Here is a 17,049-nt window from a genome sequence, read left to right as displayed (position 1 = left end):
AATGCATAATAAAGAAGGAAAAAAAAACATATACCGTATTTTCCGCACTATAAGCCGCACCTAAAAACCACAAATTTTCTCAAAAGCTGACAGTGCGGCTTATAACCCGGTGCACCTTATATATGGATTAATATTAATATTCATTTTAATAAAGTTTAGGTCTCGCAACTACGGTAAACAGCCGCCATCTTTTTTCCCCGTAGAAGAGGAAGCGCTTCTTCTTCTACGGTAAGCAACCGCCAAGGTAAGCACCCGCCCCCATAGAAGAGGAAGCGCTTCTTCTTCTACTGTAAGCAACCACCCGCCCCCGTAGAAGAAGAAGCGCGCGGATATTACGTTTCATTTCATTTGTGTGTTTACATCAGTAAAGACCACAAAATGGCTCCTATTAAGAGACACGCGTACAACGCAGAATTCAAACTCAAAGCAATAAGTCACGCAGTAGAACACGGAAATAGAGCAGCAGCAAGAGAATTGAACATAAATGAATCAATGGTGCGTAGGTGGAGGAAGCAACAAGATGACCTGCGCCACTAAGACAGGGAGACAGCGCCGGACGACATACGCCAACATCTGCCAGTGGATTGTAAATGCCTGAGCGGATATATCGGTCTCAACTGTGGTCCGAGCTTTCCGGAAGGCAGGATTCATGGAACTGCTGGACAACAACAGCGACACTTACTCTGATGACTTCGACGAGACGGAGCCGGCCATTTTGGATGCCGTATTCGCCCAACTTTTTAATTCAGACACCGAAGAAGAATTCGAGGGATTTATGGATCAGGAATAACTTCAGAAAGTGAGCTTTAAATGTTTATTTTGTGTGTTGTGTGACATTAACGTTCGAGCAACGTTGAGTTGTTATTGTTGCTATTGCTCTGCACTATTTTGAGTGTTACTATTTTTGTGATTGCACATTTGCACATTACATTTTGGGGGTGAACAGAGTTGTTAAAACGCTGGTTTGTAATATATTATTAAAGTTTGACTGACCTATCTGACTGTTTTTTTTGACATTCCCTTTAGCGCAACGTAGGTGCGGCTTATAACCCGGGGCGGCTTATAGGTGAACAAAATTTTGAAATATGCCATTCATTGAAGGTGCGGCTAATAACCCGGGGCGGCTTATAGTGCGGAAAATACGGTATAAGTCGCACTGGAGTATAAGTCGCATTTTCGAGGGAAATTTATTTGATAAAAGCCAACAGCAAGAATAGACATTTGAAAGGCAATTTAAAATAAATGAAGAATAGTGAACAACAGGCTGAATAAGTGTACGTTATATGAGGCATAAATAACCAACTGGTATGTTAACGTAACATATTATGGTAAGAGTCATTCAAATAACTATAACATATAGAACATGCTATACGTTTACCAAACAATCTGTCACTCCTAATCGCTAAAGCCCATGAAATCTTATACGTCTAGTCTCTTACGTGAATGAGATCAATAATATTATATTGTGTTAATCATTTCACACATAAGTCGCTCCTGAGTATAAGTCGCACCCCCGGCCAAACTATGAAAAAAAACTGCGACTTATAGTCCGAAAAATACGGTATGTGGTAAGTTACATTTTCGGTCGGAATTTCCAAGTTTTTAGTCGGAATTTCAACTGGAACGCCCCTCGAGGTTGGATTTCCGAAACAGAAAGTTGGAGCATTCTCACCACTCCCGAGTTGGTTTCAAAGATGGCTGCTCTAGATGTAAACATTGATATACACTTCTTTAATATCCATTATTAACAGTTCTGATTAGTTTTTGTTGCACTAAATCAGCTACATATTGTTGAAGGCTTATATGTGGTAAGTTGCTAACGTTACTGCAGCGTAAACTACATTTATTTATATGTGATTTATACGTTCTCCATTGTTAGCAATAGTGTCTGTGTTTCCTCTTCATCCACCGTGTTTGAAGGTTGCAGAAAGAGTGCATGTTTCTCCTTAAATTGTTTAAAGACAGAATAGCTGTTGTGGATGTGGCCATCTTGATTTCAGTCCTCACAACTCGGCTGTGAGGTCGTTCCCAGCTCCGACTTCCAACTTCCGAGATAAATGGAACGCACCAATAGTCATTACACTGTAGCATAATGAAAACCTTAAGTTTTCTTCATTCCTACACAAAAGAAAGAGGCCGGCAGGCAGGTGAGAGACCTTTACCTGGATTCAGGTCGGTGAAGCTGTGCAGAGCCAGACACTGAGAATTGAGACACACTTTGAGCTGCAGAGATGCTGTCTGGATCAGCGTCTCAGTAAGTAGCCAGCAGTCCTCCTGTCCTGCTATAGTGCTTGGTTACACACACGCACACACACGTTGTTAAGGAACCACACGTCAACACAACAATGCAATAATAATGTACAGTAGTAAAAACAGAAGAGGAAATGGAGAACTTTGTCATTAAAGTTCCCTTTCGTACTTCTGGGCTCCTTTGTAAAGAGTGTTGTTGCACAGGCCGCACTGTGTGGCTGACGATTCATAGAACTGAGGCCAGCCGGACTCCACCAGGGTCTCCGTCTCAACGTTGTCATCCTCCTCCTGCAGGCCCGGTTGAACCAAGACAATTTGAAGACTGTTGAGCTCCTGAATGAGGGTTAGCGTTTCCCGGAGCTCAGCCTCACTCTCTAGAATCTGCAGGGAATGGCGAAGCAGCTGCAAAGTGGATTGGCGCTGGAGGTCTTTCTGAGCAGGACTCAGGGGCTGGTATGGATCTACCAGTGTCACTGACTGAAAAACACACAGTGACAAAGACTGGAGTCATAATATTTTATTAGAGCGTATCAAAACACGTATTGGTATGTCAGACTTAGCTTTGTCGTGGTTTAACTCTTATCTTACTGACAGGATGCAATGCGTCTCCCATAATAATGTGACCTCGGACTATGTTAAGGTAACGTGCGGAGTTCCTCAGGGTTCGGTTCTTGGCCCTGCACTCTTTAGTATTTACATGCTGCCGCTAGGCGACATCATACGCAAATACGGTGTTAGCTTTCATTGTTATGCTGATGACACCCAACTCTACATGCCCCTAAAGCTGACCAACACGCCGGATTGTAGTCAGCTGGAGGCGTGTCTTAATGAAATTAAACAATGGATGTCCGCTAACTTCTTGCAACTCAACGCCAAGAAAACGGAAATGCTGATTATCGGTCCTGCTAAACACCGACATTTATTTAAAAATACAACCTTAACATCTGACAACCAAACAATTGCACAAGGCGAATCAGTAAAGAATCTGGGTATTATCTTCCACCCAACTCTCTCCTTTGAGTCACACATTAAGAGTGTTACTAAAACAACTCTCTCCTTTGAGTCACACATTAAGAGTGTTACTAAAACGGCCTTCTTTCATCGCCGTAATATCGCTAAAATTCGTTCTATTTTATCCACTAGCGACGCTGAGATCATTATTCATGCGTTCGTTACGTCTCGTCTCGACTACTGTAACGTATTATTTTCGGGTCTCCTTATGTCTAGCATTAAAAGATTACAGTTGGTACAAAATGCGGCTGCTAGACTTTTGACAAGAACAAGAAAGTTTGATCATATTACGCCTAAACTGGCTCACCTGCACTGGCTTCCTGTGCACTTAAGATGTGACTTTAAGGTTTTACTACTTACGTATAAAATACTGCATGGTCTAGCTCCGTCCTATCTTGTCGATTGCATTGTACCATATGTCCCGGCAAGAAATCTGCGTTCAAAGAACTCCGGCTTATTAGTGATTCCCAGAGCCCAAAAAAAGTCTGCGGGCTATAGAGCGTTTTCTATTGGGGCTCCAGTACTATGGAATGCCCTCCCGGTAACAATTAGAAATGCTACCTCAGTAGAAGCATTTAAGTCCCATCTTAAAACTCATTTGTATACTCTAGCCTTTAAATAGCCCCCCTGTTAGACCAGTTGATCTGCCGTTTCTTTTCTTTTCTCCTCTGCTCCCCTTTTCCTTGTGGAGGGGGGGGGGCACAGGTCCGGTGGCCATGGATGAAGTGCTGGCTGTCCAGAGTCGGGACCCGGGGTGGACCGCTCGCCTGTGCATCGGCTGGGAACATCTCTGCGCTGCTGACCCGTCTCCACTCGGGATGGTGTCCTGCTGGCCCCACTATGGACTGGACTCTTACTATTATGTTGGATCCACTATGGACTGGACTCTCACAATATTATGTCAGACCCACTCGACATCCATTGCTTTCGGTCTCCCCTAGAGGGGGGGGGGGTACCCACATATGCGGTCCTCTCCAAGATTTCTCATAGTCATTCACATCGACGTCCCACTGGGGTGAGTTTTTCCTTGCCCTTATGTGGGCTTTGTACCGAGGATGTCGTTGTGGCTTGTGCAGCCCTTTGAGACACTTGTGATTTAGGGCTATATAAATAAACATTGATTAATTGATTGATTGATTGAGTTATTAAAGGGGAAAAGATTGCTAGCATAAATACGACTTAAAATAATTATATTTAGTCTGAGTGAAAAAAACTGAAATAAAAGTACACAATGCAACTGGCAAAAAACTCCCTTTAAATTTTATGAAATGCTCACCTTGGTTCCTTTGGGGTTCCTCTGGGTCAGGTCACAGCCACATTTGGGGCACAATAACGGCTTATGTCTGTTTTTGTATATGTAGTCACAGTGCGGGTTCTTACAGCGACCCCTGCCTCTCGCTGTAGAAAGTCCGAGGTCCTTAACAGGGAAAGACAAAGGTGGGAAAAGATTATTAAAAAAAAATAGACAAGTGTAAATATATATTTTTTTTTCCTAGGGTACACTTACAAAACCGTCAACTGTCACCTGACTAAAAGGCAAGACTGATACAATGTTGATTTTCTTATCAGCTACTGAAGGTTGACTTGAAGGGACAAGTGAACCCTATGTAAAAAAAAAAAAATCATTCATTGATAAGGAACATCTGGTATAATCTATTCAAATTATTCTTATAGGTTACCTGCTTGGCTGGGACCTCCTGACCAAGTTGTTTTAAGGTTCCAGGTTTGAGACCAGAGAAACTGTGTTGTGGTTCTGTGGTTCAGAACAAAAGCCTCATCACAAAACCACATAATTGGCTTAACCATTTGTTTCAATACCTCACTTCCTCTCATTGTTGTCAAGTGAAACCCATTATGACATCATATGAAACGGAAAGTCGACAAGTACAAAAATAGAGCATAATGCAATTTACCTGTGGATGATTTGTTGTTGTTTGGTGTCTGAAACTTTCCACTCACAGATGGAACAGTGATGACCTGGAATAAAGCAGCACCTGGGAGAACACATAGCAACACTAGTGTCACAAAACAATGTGTTTCAAATGCAAGGACAACTGAAGTTTCATTTCTTTCACCTGTTTTACAAAAGGCAGGTAAAATGGGTCTTACAGGCTTCTTCTGCACATTGTCTTGACTTCGGACTGTTATTTCTTTCACGTTCCTATTTAATAACATATCATACAATAGGATCAAATAGAATACAGCAGGGGTGCCCACACTTTTCAGCAGGCGAGCTACTTTTTAAATTACCGAGTCGAAGGGATCTACCTCATTCATATATATAATTTATATTTATTTATTTATGAAAGAGACGTTTTTGTTAACAAGTTAGAAGGTGTTTAATGATAATACAAGCATGTTTAACATATAGATTCCTTTCTTTCCTGAAGACAAGAATATAAGTTGGTGTATTACCTGATTCTGATGACTTGCATTGATTGGAATCAGACAGTAGTGATGATAACGTCCAAATTTTTTAATGGAGGAGAAAAAAAAGTCCTCCTTTCTGTCCAATACCACATGAAAGTGGTTGTTTTTTGGCATCTTATTTGTCCAGCTTCCATACTCCTTTTTATACACTTTACAAAAAATACATTGGCGGCAAACTCTGTGGCTTGCGAGCTTGTGCACGCCAGCTTTCTGAGACTCTTATTTTGTTAGCGCAGGCAGGATAGAGCAGCGCTTTTATTGTGAAGACAGGAACTATGTGGTCAGTCTTTAGGCTTTACAGGAGGTATGGTTGAAATAAAAAGTGTGTCTCGCCTCCCTGACGGTCTTTTCTTCCTTCACACTGAGCTCACAGCAGCCAGCGTCATCTCACAAGACCCTCGGGTGCCGTGAATGTCAATCAAGTGACGAAAGTGACGTCATAGTGAAGATTTATGATCGCTCATTTTTAGGACTATTTTTTCAATGCCTAGTGGGCGATCGACTGACACACCCTCCGCGATCGACCGGTAGCTCGCGATCGACGTAATGGGCACCCCTGGAATACAGCATTGGAAAGTGACTCCTTACTATAAGCACTCACTGTGTTTTCTCCGGTGACTTGCTGGTGCCCTCTGCTGTCTGATCAGCTGAAACTGCATTGCTGCGTTGCTTTTTGTGGCCTTCTTTTCTGTTCCTTGTGTGTTTGCTTTTACCGACATCGGCATTCCTCTCCTGTGCTGTGACTTGGCAGCTTGAACCACACTTGGCTTGGGCCACAGCTGACTTGGTTTCTTGGTGACGTTTTGGTTTGCTTTTCTTTTCCTGATGAAGAAATAGAGTCACATTTAGGCAACACATACTTCAAATGTAAAGACTACACTTTTAAACACTTCAGTCTGACTCATTGTTTAATGAAATCAGGTCATACCAAGTAAGACTGGTCTACCCCTGGTGGCAGTGATGGGAATTAAAAAATACCAAAGTTGCTATCTGCCTTGAGTGAGCGCCACCTGCTGGACATGGTGACTCTCCTCATACATTCGGAGTGTTAAAAAATTTAAAGGTGCCCTTGTTATGCAAACTTGACTTCTTAACACTATAACAGTAATATGTGTTCGGTTATAAGCAACAAATTAGAGAAAAAAAACTATCATAATTTTTTGCTCCACTTTTGAGAGGAAAGGTGAACTGATGGCCACTTTTGAAGTTTGGGTGTTCATAATGAAATGAAGAAAAGACCTTCCTCAAAGACATGAGGGCTCTGACCTGCCCCAAGCTGGATGAGCCCACACAGGGTATACGCAGGTGGATTTAAGGCAGTGTTTCTCAAAGTGTGGGGCGCGCCCCACTGGTGGGGAATAGAGACATGACAGGTGGGGCGGGAGGAACGGGAGGAAATTTCACTTTAAAAAATTTTTTTAAATTATTATATTCTTAGATTTTTTTTTTTACTATACTTTCATTTTCTATACACACTGTAAATCACTTTGTGATTCTGTCTGTGAAATCCGCTAAATAAATAAATGGAAATTACCGGTACTTATTTTTACTGTAGGCTTTATATTTCTCGGTACGAGCGAAAGTTTGACAGACATAGCAACAGTAACTAATGGGGGCGGGGCTAAGCGGAACAAACATTCGCGCGGATGGGTAGCAGGCTAATGTGTGGATCACAATTACACAAATATATACATTTGTGACTCGCACCTCAAAGGTCGTCGAGCCAGAGCCAGCGCCTGCAAAGAAACAAAAATGTGACGGGCACACACTGTGTCATTCACCGGGAAGAACTAGCGTCAAGGCAGCTCAGCCCCGAACTCAATGAGGTTTTAACATGTTGTGAGCGCGGTAAATTTGATCAAAACACGACCACTGAAAGCGCGACTGTTCTCTGCACTGTGTGAGGAAATGGGAGCTGATCATACAGCCGTGCTGTTTCACAGTGAAGCAAGGTGGCTCTCCTGGGGGAAAGTGCTGTCACTTGCCCTGTCTTGCCAAATGCATAGCTCCTCCTTTTTTTTTTGCAAAGATTGCAAAGTGGCACTTTTATTGTATTTATTATTGAACTTGATGCAAGTTATTTGATTTATTATTGAACTTGATGCAAGTTATAACACTTTTGTTTTATTTATTATTGAACTTGATGCAAATTATAACACTTTTTTTGATTTATTATTGAACTTGATGCAAGTTATAACACTTTTGTTTTATTTATTATTGAACTTGATGCAAGTTATAACACTTTTTTTGATTTATTATTGAACTTGATGCAAGTTATTTGATTTATTATTGAACTTGATGCAAGTTATAATACTTTTATTTGATTTATTATTGAACTTGATGCAAGTTATCACACTTTTTTTTATTATTATTGAACTTGATGCAAGTTATAACACTTTTGTTTTATTTATTATTGAACTTGATGCAAGTTATAACACTTTTTTTGATTTATTATTGAACTTGATGCAAGTTATTTGATTTATTATTGAACTTGATGCAAGTTATAACACTTGTTTTGATTTATTATTGAACGTGATGCAAGTTATAACACTTTTTGATTTATTATTGAACGTGATGCAAGTTATAACACTTTTTGATTCATTATTGAACTTGATGCAAGTTATAACACTTTTTTGATTTATTATTGAACTTGATGCAAGTTATAACACTTTTGTTTTATTTATTATTGAACTTGATGGAAGTTATTTTATTTATTATTTAACTTGATGCAAGTTGTACCACAGCTGCACAGTTATTTTATTTATTATTGAACTTAATGTTATATTATGTTATTGAGTTTGAATGTATACAACTTGATGTTCAATAAATTTGAAAATGTTAAAGCTTGGCATTAGCGCTCTGTTGGGGCGATGGGGGCAGGTGGGGCTTGAAAACTCCCCCTTGTCCAAAGTGGGGGATGACAAAAAAAGTTTGAGAACCACTGATTTAAGGAGAGAAAAAAAAAGACAAGAAATGTATATCTATAACAAGGTTTGTCCATCACTTGTATAAACCTGTGTAACGGAGGCCAGCCATGTAATTCCACTGTTGAATAAACGTGCTCAGGTGCTGGGAGCGATGCAGAGTGAGACCTCTTGTACCCAGTTTGAAAGCGAAATCAAAGAAAAGAAAAAGAGTCGTAGCAATGTATCCATGACTTAGAAGTTATTGAGTTCTTTTTCAGTTATTGTTCAGTTAATTTACTTAATTGATTAACTAATCGGTCCAGGCCTATAATTGTATTACATTTTTTTAATGCCTTTGACTATCGAATTTAATGCCATTTAAGGCCTTAATTTTCGCAAAATCCATTTAATGACTATTAATACTTTTGAATGACCCATGGAAACCCTGCAGTTGATCGCACATCACAACAATACTTTGTTGATTTAATAATACACTACTGGTTAGTGTCAGTCACAACGTTGCATTAGTATTGACAGTACTCACTGCAGCTATCCATTTTCCGCCAAGGTGGCTCCCACATTCAGGGCATTTAGTTGGCTTGTGGCGGGTGACGTACACGAATGAACAGCTAGGATTCAGACACCTCCCACGACCTCTTCTGGTGTAAGTCTTCACAGGCTAAAAAAATGAGCAAATGTTATTATACATGCTCAGTTTGCTGTGGCTGCTGTGAAAACGTTACCATTTTGTATGAAGGCCTAGCATTGGGCTCTTCTTTGGCTCCCATTGAAACCATCATTACAGAGCCCACAGCGTTAAGCCCAAGCTGAAATGAGGTGGGGGAAGACTTCAATTCATCGGTAAACACTGAAAGGTTTGAGCTGGAATTTAAACATGAATGGTGGATGTAAATGTCACCTGATTAGGGACGATGGCTACCATCTGTGTCATCTCCCTTGTCATCACACTGTTAACACCAGGAGCATCTCTTATCTCACTTCCTTTTATCCCAACACTGTCAGCCTCAACAGAGCTCTGTGAGAAAGAAACATCTGTAGCCGCCACGGACACTGACATGATGGATGACGAGGAGGATGCTGCTAACGTGTCTTCTGTGTGCTTCCCAAGGTTATCCAGGGCAGTGGACCTCTGAGAAACCTCCACCTTGCAGGCCAAGCCAAGCATTTGGGCCTTTTTGGGATCTTGCGTCAAAGAGGGCACACCCTCCTCAGCTGGAGGATCTAAAGGTTCTGCCTGAGAACCTCCTGCCTGGTGATCTTTGGCCAGGATGAAGTAACTAGCCCTCGGGCGGATTTTACGGAAACCCGGGAGGTCTTTGGATGGGCTGTGGGTTAACTTCAAAAAGGGAGGTCAAGAAAATGGTTACATTATTCCATGTTTTATGTTGCACTATTGCGCCAAGTAAAATTCCTAGTTTGTGAACCCGATCTCAAACAATGGCAATAAAAACTCTTCTGATTCTGATTCTGATTCTGAGAAATGAAGAAACATTTTGAAAATAATTTTTTATTTCATGCTAACTAAAAGAAGGAACAAAATACTGCCCACATGACAGTGTTAGAGTTCATTTAGTTTTAGTCACAGTCTTTTGATAAAAAACACCTTTTAGCTTTAGCATACCTGCCAACTTTTGAAATCAGAAAAACCTAGTAGCCAGGGTCCAGGGGCCGCAAAATGATTGATTGCATTCAGACAGGTTAAAATGTTGCTAAAACCATCACTTTTCTATCAGTCACAGTGACTTTTCAGAACAAAAATATTACAGCAAAAATCATATGGGTTGATTGACATGTTTATTCTGTAAGCTAACTTCAATAGTTTGAAATTATTTTGACAGTTAATGCCAGTTATCCTGTCAACCTTTCACAAGACTTCAATTTGTTAATTGAAAGTATAAACAGTACAAACACTTTTTACAGTAAACAAATGGTAAAACAGTACTAAACAATTCCATTAAAAAAAAATTGGTGTCATTATTAACTTTCTGTCCAAGCTTGTATAATCTACTGCCTTGTTCAATTGTAAAAAATATTCTGTGCCTAAAATTCACATTTCTATCACAATTAGCATACTGTAAACATGGTAAGCTAACTTCATTAAAATTAATAGTCCTGTCAATAGCATGGAATTACAATTCAAATGTAGTTTTTTTGTAAGCCTTTCAAAAGAATTCAAAATATGAAAAATTAATGAAAATTAATTTAAGCCATCAGACACTTGAAAAGTGGCACATCACATCTCTAATGTAATCATTTGAACTTTTCAACAGAAATAGCACTGCAAAAATATTAAGGACATACTTCTGTATTTTGGTAGTTATGCTGTCAACATTTAACAAGATTTCTTCAACTTGGACTTGAAAGCATAAATAGTATAAACACTTTTAACAGTATAACAGTACTAAACAATTCCAATAGATAACATTGGTGTCATTACCTTTTTGTGGCTAAAATCCAAATTTAGCAACGGCATTAGACTTGTGTTTTTTTGTCCCAACGTGGTCTTTTACATCGCTAATTCCTCCGTGTCCGATCGAAAAATCTTCTCTGCACAAGGTGCAATTCGCGTAGTTTTCACCCTTTTTGGAACGGATAATTATTCCCGGATAGGCTTTTGAATATTCTTCACGGAATGACTGCAGTTTTCTTTTCGGTTTAAGACTCGTTTGCGATTTTTCTCCGGCTGATTCCATGATCGTTCGCTCGTTTGGAAACAATGGCAACAGGTGCCTCGTGCTTGGCAGCGGTGCTATAAATAGCCTCGCGCAAGGCATTCGGAATGGCTCGATAGGAAGTTACGGGAAGCAGTGTCGATTGTCATTGTTGTTACGCGATTTCGTGAATAAAACTTAAAAAAAAAAAAAATTGTTTAATTAATGTATTTTTTATCACTGCAACCGTAACCCGGAATAGGTTGATGAAAACCGTACTAATTACGGGAAAACCGGAGTAGTTGGCAGGTATGCTTTAGTCATATGTTAGTTTTCTAAATTGATTCAGTTTTAGTCGACTACATTTTACAAGTTATATTCCAATAAATGTAGTCGACTTCAGTTCCCTTCTCCTTCTCCCAGATGAACACATATTATGATGTGAGAAAGAGGGCGGTGAGAAGTTCAACTTCCTTATCTCACAAAGAAAAGCATGTGATTGGCTGTCCTTCGTAACTCACTCCTGGTCCCTCGCTCGTGTGCTGATTAAGGCTGCGATTGGATATATTCCAAACTTACCGCAACAGTCTACAAGACAAATTTAAATAGGACCACACACATAGACAACGTGGTGAAAAAGGCACGACAGCGTCTCTACTTCCTCAGGAGACTCAGGAAGTTCAAGCTAAACCACAAGATCCTCAGAAACTTCTACTCATGCCCAACAGAGTGTCATGACTGGAAAGATCACCTTCTGCTTTGGGAATAGCACCGCACACGACCGCAACAGACTGCAGAGAGTGGCCAGATCAGCCGAGCGCACCTTCGGAGGTGTGCTCCCAACCATCTGCAACATCTACAGGTAAAAGCCAGTAAATTAGAATATTTTGAAAAACTTGATTTATTTCAGTAATTGCATTCAAAAGGTGTAACTTGTACATTATATTTATTCATTGCACACAGACTGATGCATTCAAATGTTTATTTCATTTAATTTTGATGATTTGAAGTGGCAACAAATGAAAATCCAAAATTCCGTGTGTCACAAAATTAGAATATTACTTAAGGCTAATACAAAAAAGGGATTTTTAGAAATGTTGGCCAACTGAAAAGTATGAAAATGAAAAATATGAGCATGTACAATACTCAATACTTGGTTGGAGCTCCTTTTGCCTCAATTACTGCGTTAATGCGGCGTGGCATGGAGTCGATGAGTTTCTGGCACTGCTCAGGTGTTATGAGAGCCCAGGTTGCTCTGATAGTGGCCTTCAACTCTTCTGCGTTTTTGGGTCTGGCATTCTGCATCTTCCTTTTCACAATACCCCACAGATTTTCTATGGGGCTAAGGTCAGGGGAGTTGGCGGGCCAATTTAGAACAGAAATACCATGGTCCGTAAACCAGGCACGGGTAGATTTTGCGCTGTGTGCAGGCGCCAAGTCCTGTTGGAACTTGAAATCTCCATCTCCATAGAGCAGGTCAGCAGCAGGAAGCATGAAGTGCTCTAAAACTTGCTGGTTGACCCTGGATCTCAGGAAACAGAGTGGACCGACACCAGCAGATGACATGGCACCCCAAACCATCACCCAACCATGCAAATTTTGCATTTCCTTTGGAAATCGAGGTCCCAGAGTCTGGAGGAAGACAGGAGAGGCACAGGATCCACGTTGCCTGAAGTCTAGTGTAAAGTTTCCACCATCAGTGATGGTTTGGGGTGCCATGTCATCTGCTGGTGTCGGTCCACTCTGTTTCCTGAGATCCAGGGTCAACGCAGCCGTCTACCAGCAAGTTTTAGAGCACTTCATGCTTCTTGCTGCTGACCTGCTCTATGGAGATGGAGATTTCAAGTTCCAACAGGACTTGGCGCCTGCACACAGCGCAAAATCTACCCGTGCCTGGTTTACGGACCATGGTATTTCTGTTCTAAATTGGCCCGCCAACTCCCCTGACCTTAGCCCCATAGAAAATCTGTGGGGTATTGTGAAAAGGAAGATGCAGAATGCCAGACCCAAAAACGCAGAAGAGTTGAAGGCCACTATCAGAGCAACCTGGGCTCTCATAACACCTGAGCAGTGCCAGAAACTCATCGACTCCATGCCACGCCGCATTAACGCAGTAATTGAGGCAAAAGGAGCTCCAACCAAGTATTGAGTATTGTACATGCTCATATTTTTCATTTTCATACTTTTCAGTTGGCCAACATTTCTAAAAATCCCTTTTTTGTATTAGCCTTAAGTAATATTCTAATTTTGTGACACACGGAATTTTGGATTTTCATTTGTTGCCACTTCAAATCATCAAAATTAAATGAAATAAACATTTGAATGCATCAGTCTGTGTGCAATGAATAAATATAATGTACAAGTTACACCTTTTGAATGCAATTACTGAAATAAATCAAGTTTTTCAAAATATTCTAATTTACTGGCTTTTACCTGTACACCAGGCGGTGTAGATCCAAGGCCAAGAGGATAGTGAGGGACTCTAGCCACCCAAGCTTCTCACTGCTGCAGTCAGGCAAGCGCTACTGGAGTCTCATGGCCAACACGGAGAGACTCAGGAGGAGCTTCTATCCCCAAGATATCAGACTTCTCAACTGCACCGCTGATTAACACTTATCACAATTGCACAAAACCGCACGCACAAGAATCACTTTACTTACCACTGTACACTTCATTCAATGACTGTAAATAATGTAAAAACAAGAGTATAAAGAAGACATACTGTTCCATTACCTTTGTTCATACTACTGTCACTACTCAACTGCCAAAAGAACTGTAGACACCTTAATATTTATTACTTCCTATCAACGTTCCCTCTAAGGTGCGCGCCTGCGCAATTGCGCACCGCTCACGCGTCCTCTGCGCACAGCAAATTAATCCATCCATCCATCCATCCATCTTCTTCCGCTTATCCGAGGTCGGGTCGCGGGGGCAGCAGCCTAAGCAGGGAAGCCCAGACTTCCCTCTCCCCAGCCACTTCGTCCAGCTCCTCCCGGGGGATCCCGAGGCGTTCCCAGGCCAGCCGGGAGACATAGTCTTCCCAACGTGTCCTGGGTCTTCCTCGTGGCCTCCTACCGGTCGGACATGCCCTAAACACCTCCTTAGGGAGGCGCTCGGGTGGCATCCTGACCAGATGCCCGAACCACCTCATCTGGCTCCTCTCGATGTGGAGGAGCAGCGGCTTTACTTTGAGCTCCCCCCGGATGACAGAGCTTCTCACCCTATCTCTAAGGGAGAGCCCCGCCACCCGGCAGAGGAAACTCATTTCGGCCGCTTGTACCCGTGATCTTGTCCTTTCGGTCATAACCCAAAGCTCATGACCATAGGTGAGGATGGGAACGTAGATCGACCGGTAAATTGAGAGCTTTGCCTTCCGGCTCAGCTCCTTCTTCACCACAACGGATCAATACAGCGTCCGCATTACTGAAGACGCCGCACCGATCCGCCTGTCGATCTCACGATCCACTCTTCCCTCACTCGTGAACAAGACTCCGAGGTACTTGAACTCCTCCACTTGGGGCAACATCTCCTCCCCAACAGAAGCAAATTAATCAAAAATCAAAAATCCCATCTGAACTTGAAACAAAATAAACACATTACAGTTTATTCTGTATCATTTCGCAATGCAACTCTGTGAGTGACAAGTGACAACAAGAGTGGCCACCAATGAATAAAACAATCTTTGTCAACACAGTTCAATTGTCATCTGTCGAGACACTTTACGGACAGGAATTCCATCAATCACTTTATTGAGCAAAACTGTTTGTAACCACACCAAAAACATGAGTAAAAAAAACTTGTATCTATTAAAAACTGGTAATTTTCTGCAGGCTTAAACCAACGTTGTCATTCGTCGTTTTAACAGAAGCCGCTCGCTCTCTCACCTGCACCAACACTCACGGCACTTAGCCAGTGCTGCGTTTATGGCCACACAAAAAGTCGGACAACCCCAACGCCACACAATGTGTAAATGCCAGGTTGCAACACTCTGACTCCTCAATCAGATGTGTGCTTATTTTACTGCCATTTATTAAGAATGTTAATCTAAGGATATTATTCAGGAAATATTGTCAATAGATTTTATAAATGCTAATAAAAAGATGTATTTTACAGACAGAAAGTTACAGGAACTAAATGTAATCTCTGAAAGGGGTAACATTTCTTTTAAAGGCAGGACCCGCAGCCAGACATACAATACTAGCACATAGGTCATGAAAAACATGTTTTTTTGTTATTGTCATTGTAAGAGGGCAAAATCCCTTCCATCCATCCATCCATTTTCTACCGCTTGTCCCGTTCGGGGTCGCGGGGGTGCTGGAGCCTATCTCAGCTGCATTCGTGCGGAAGGCGGGGTTACACGCTGGTCAAGTTGCCACCACATCGCAGGGCCAACACAGATAAACAGACAACATTCACACACTAGGGACAATTTAGTGTTGCCAATCAACCTATCCCCAGGTGCATGTCTTTGGAGGTGGGAGGGGCCTATCCCCAGGTGCATGTCTTTGGAGGTGGGAGGGGCCTATCCCCAGGTGCATGTCTTTGGAGGTGGGAGGAAGCCGGAGTACCCGGAGGGAACCCACGCAGTCACGGGGAGAACATGCAAACTCCACACAGAGGCAGACGCACTAACCTCTCCGGCAAAATCACTTATATCAGAAAATTATTTTAATAAAACATTTAAATTGTTATGATGTCAGGTTTGGGACAGGTGTGACGCTGGTGTAGCCACAGTGTGCACGTCTGATGTTGCTCACATGTGCTCCACTGAATGCTCAGGGACTTTTTGCCTTTGCTCACACACATGAAAAATTAGAGGGAACATTGCTTCCTATACTGTATATACTGTGTATTAGAGATGCGCGGTTTGCGGGTACAACCGCGGAGTGATCGGGCGGATGAAATTTAAAAAAATTAGATTTTATCCGCGGGTCGGGTCGGGCGGTTGAAATAAAAAAAAATTAGATTTTAAATAGATTCAGGCGGGTGGCAGTTAAACCAATTGGGAAATATATATACATAGTTAAATGTTGTTACCTACATACGAAAAACGAGCAGGCACCTGCAGCATATGCCACAACAGAAGAAAAAAAAAAAAAAGAGATGGACACTTTTACGGAGCGGAGAAGGGACGCCTCGCCGGGGTCCGGGACCGAGGCCCCTTCCCCCGAGAGGGCCCCACCGGGAGCCGTAGCTGAGGCGATCTGCGAGAAGGGCCCGACGCACGTCCAGGGTCACCACCGCGCCCACCGCACCGACACCCCGCCTCGTCCGCCTTCGCCGCGGCCGGCGTCACGCGCAGCAGGTAAGCAGCTTACCTGCCCGCCACCCCCGTGGCCGGGGGCTCGTAACAGGGGTCACTCCGCGCGCTCCGCCCGCGCAGCTTACCTGCCCGCCACCCCTGTTGCCGGGGGCGCGTAACAGGGGTCACTCCGCGCGCAGTGCGCTCACGAAAGGGGTGGGGCTCACCCTGGTTGATATAGACAGCAGGACGGTGGCCATGGAAGTCGGAACCCGCTAAGGAGTGTGTAACAACCCACCTGCCGAATCAACTAGCCCTGAAAATGGATGGCGCTGGAGCGTCGGGCCCATACCTGGCCGTCGCCGGCAGCGAGACGCGCTTGGAGGTGCGCTCAGCGCGGCTCCCATATGATTGCGCACTGGTGTGCGTCTGGGTCGTGACAGCGTGGCACGCGAATGTCTGTGCTGCATTGGATCAGTCTCCTTTCTTTAACAGGCAAAAGCTTTATAACCTCACTAATGCCTTGCATCGTCTATAT

General features: G+C 42.5%; 1 protein-coding gene across 5 annotated transcripts in view; it reads right to left on the bottom strand.

Annotated features, from left to right (window-relative positions):
• hmgxb3 (HMG box domain containing 3) overlaps positions 1 to 17,049 on the bottom strand; it is a 53,527-nt gene that overhangs the window by 24,110 nt on the left and 12,368 nt on the right. For 4 of the 5 annotated variants that reach the window (XM_061930653.1, XM_061930651.1, XM_061930652.2 and 1 more), the window contains 11 exons: positions 9,517 to 9,954; positions 9,341 to 9,424; positions 9,142 to 9,276; positions 6,293 to 6,513; positions 5,337 to 5,422; positions 5,175 to 5,255; positions 4,941 to 5,014; positions 4,769 to 4,864; positions 4,538 to 4,678; positions 2,420 to 2,727; positions 2,163 to 2,290 (listed from right to left, as the gene is read on the bottom strand). In XM_061930653.1, coding sequence (XP_061786637.1) covers positions 2,163 to 2,290; positions 2,420 to 2,727; positions 4,538 to 4,678; positions 4,769 to 4,864; positions 4,941 to 5,014; positions 5,175 to 5,255; positions 5,337 to 5,422; positions 6,293 to 6,513; positions 9,142 to 9,276; positions 9,341 to 9,424; positions 9,517 to 9,954 — 1,792 coding nt within the window. The remainder of the gene's footprint in view (positions 1 to 2,162; positions 2,291 to 2,419; positions 2,728 to 4,537; positions 4,679 to 4,768; positions 4,865 to 4,940; positions 5,015 to 5,174; positions 5,256 to 5,336; positions 5,423 to 6,292; positions 6,514 to 9,141; positions 9,277 to 9,340; positions 9,425 to 9,516; positions 9,955 to 17,049) is intronic. The other variant, XM_072912425.1, reaches the window with a different exon arrangement.

Source organism: Nerophis lumbriciformis, linkage group LG36 (assembly GCF_033978685.3).
Source record: "Nerophis lumbriciformis linkage group LG36, RoL_Nlum_v2.1, whole genome shotgun sequence".
Lineage (NCBI taxonomy): Eukaryota > Metazoa > Chordata > Actinopteri > Syngnathiformes > Syngnathidae > Nerophis > Nerophis lumbriciformis.
This window is presented reverse-complemented; position numbering and strand designations above follow the sequence as displayed.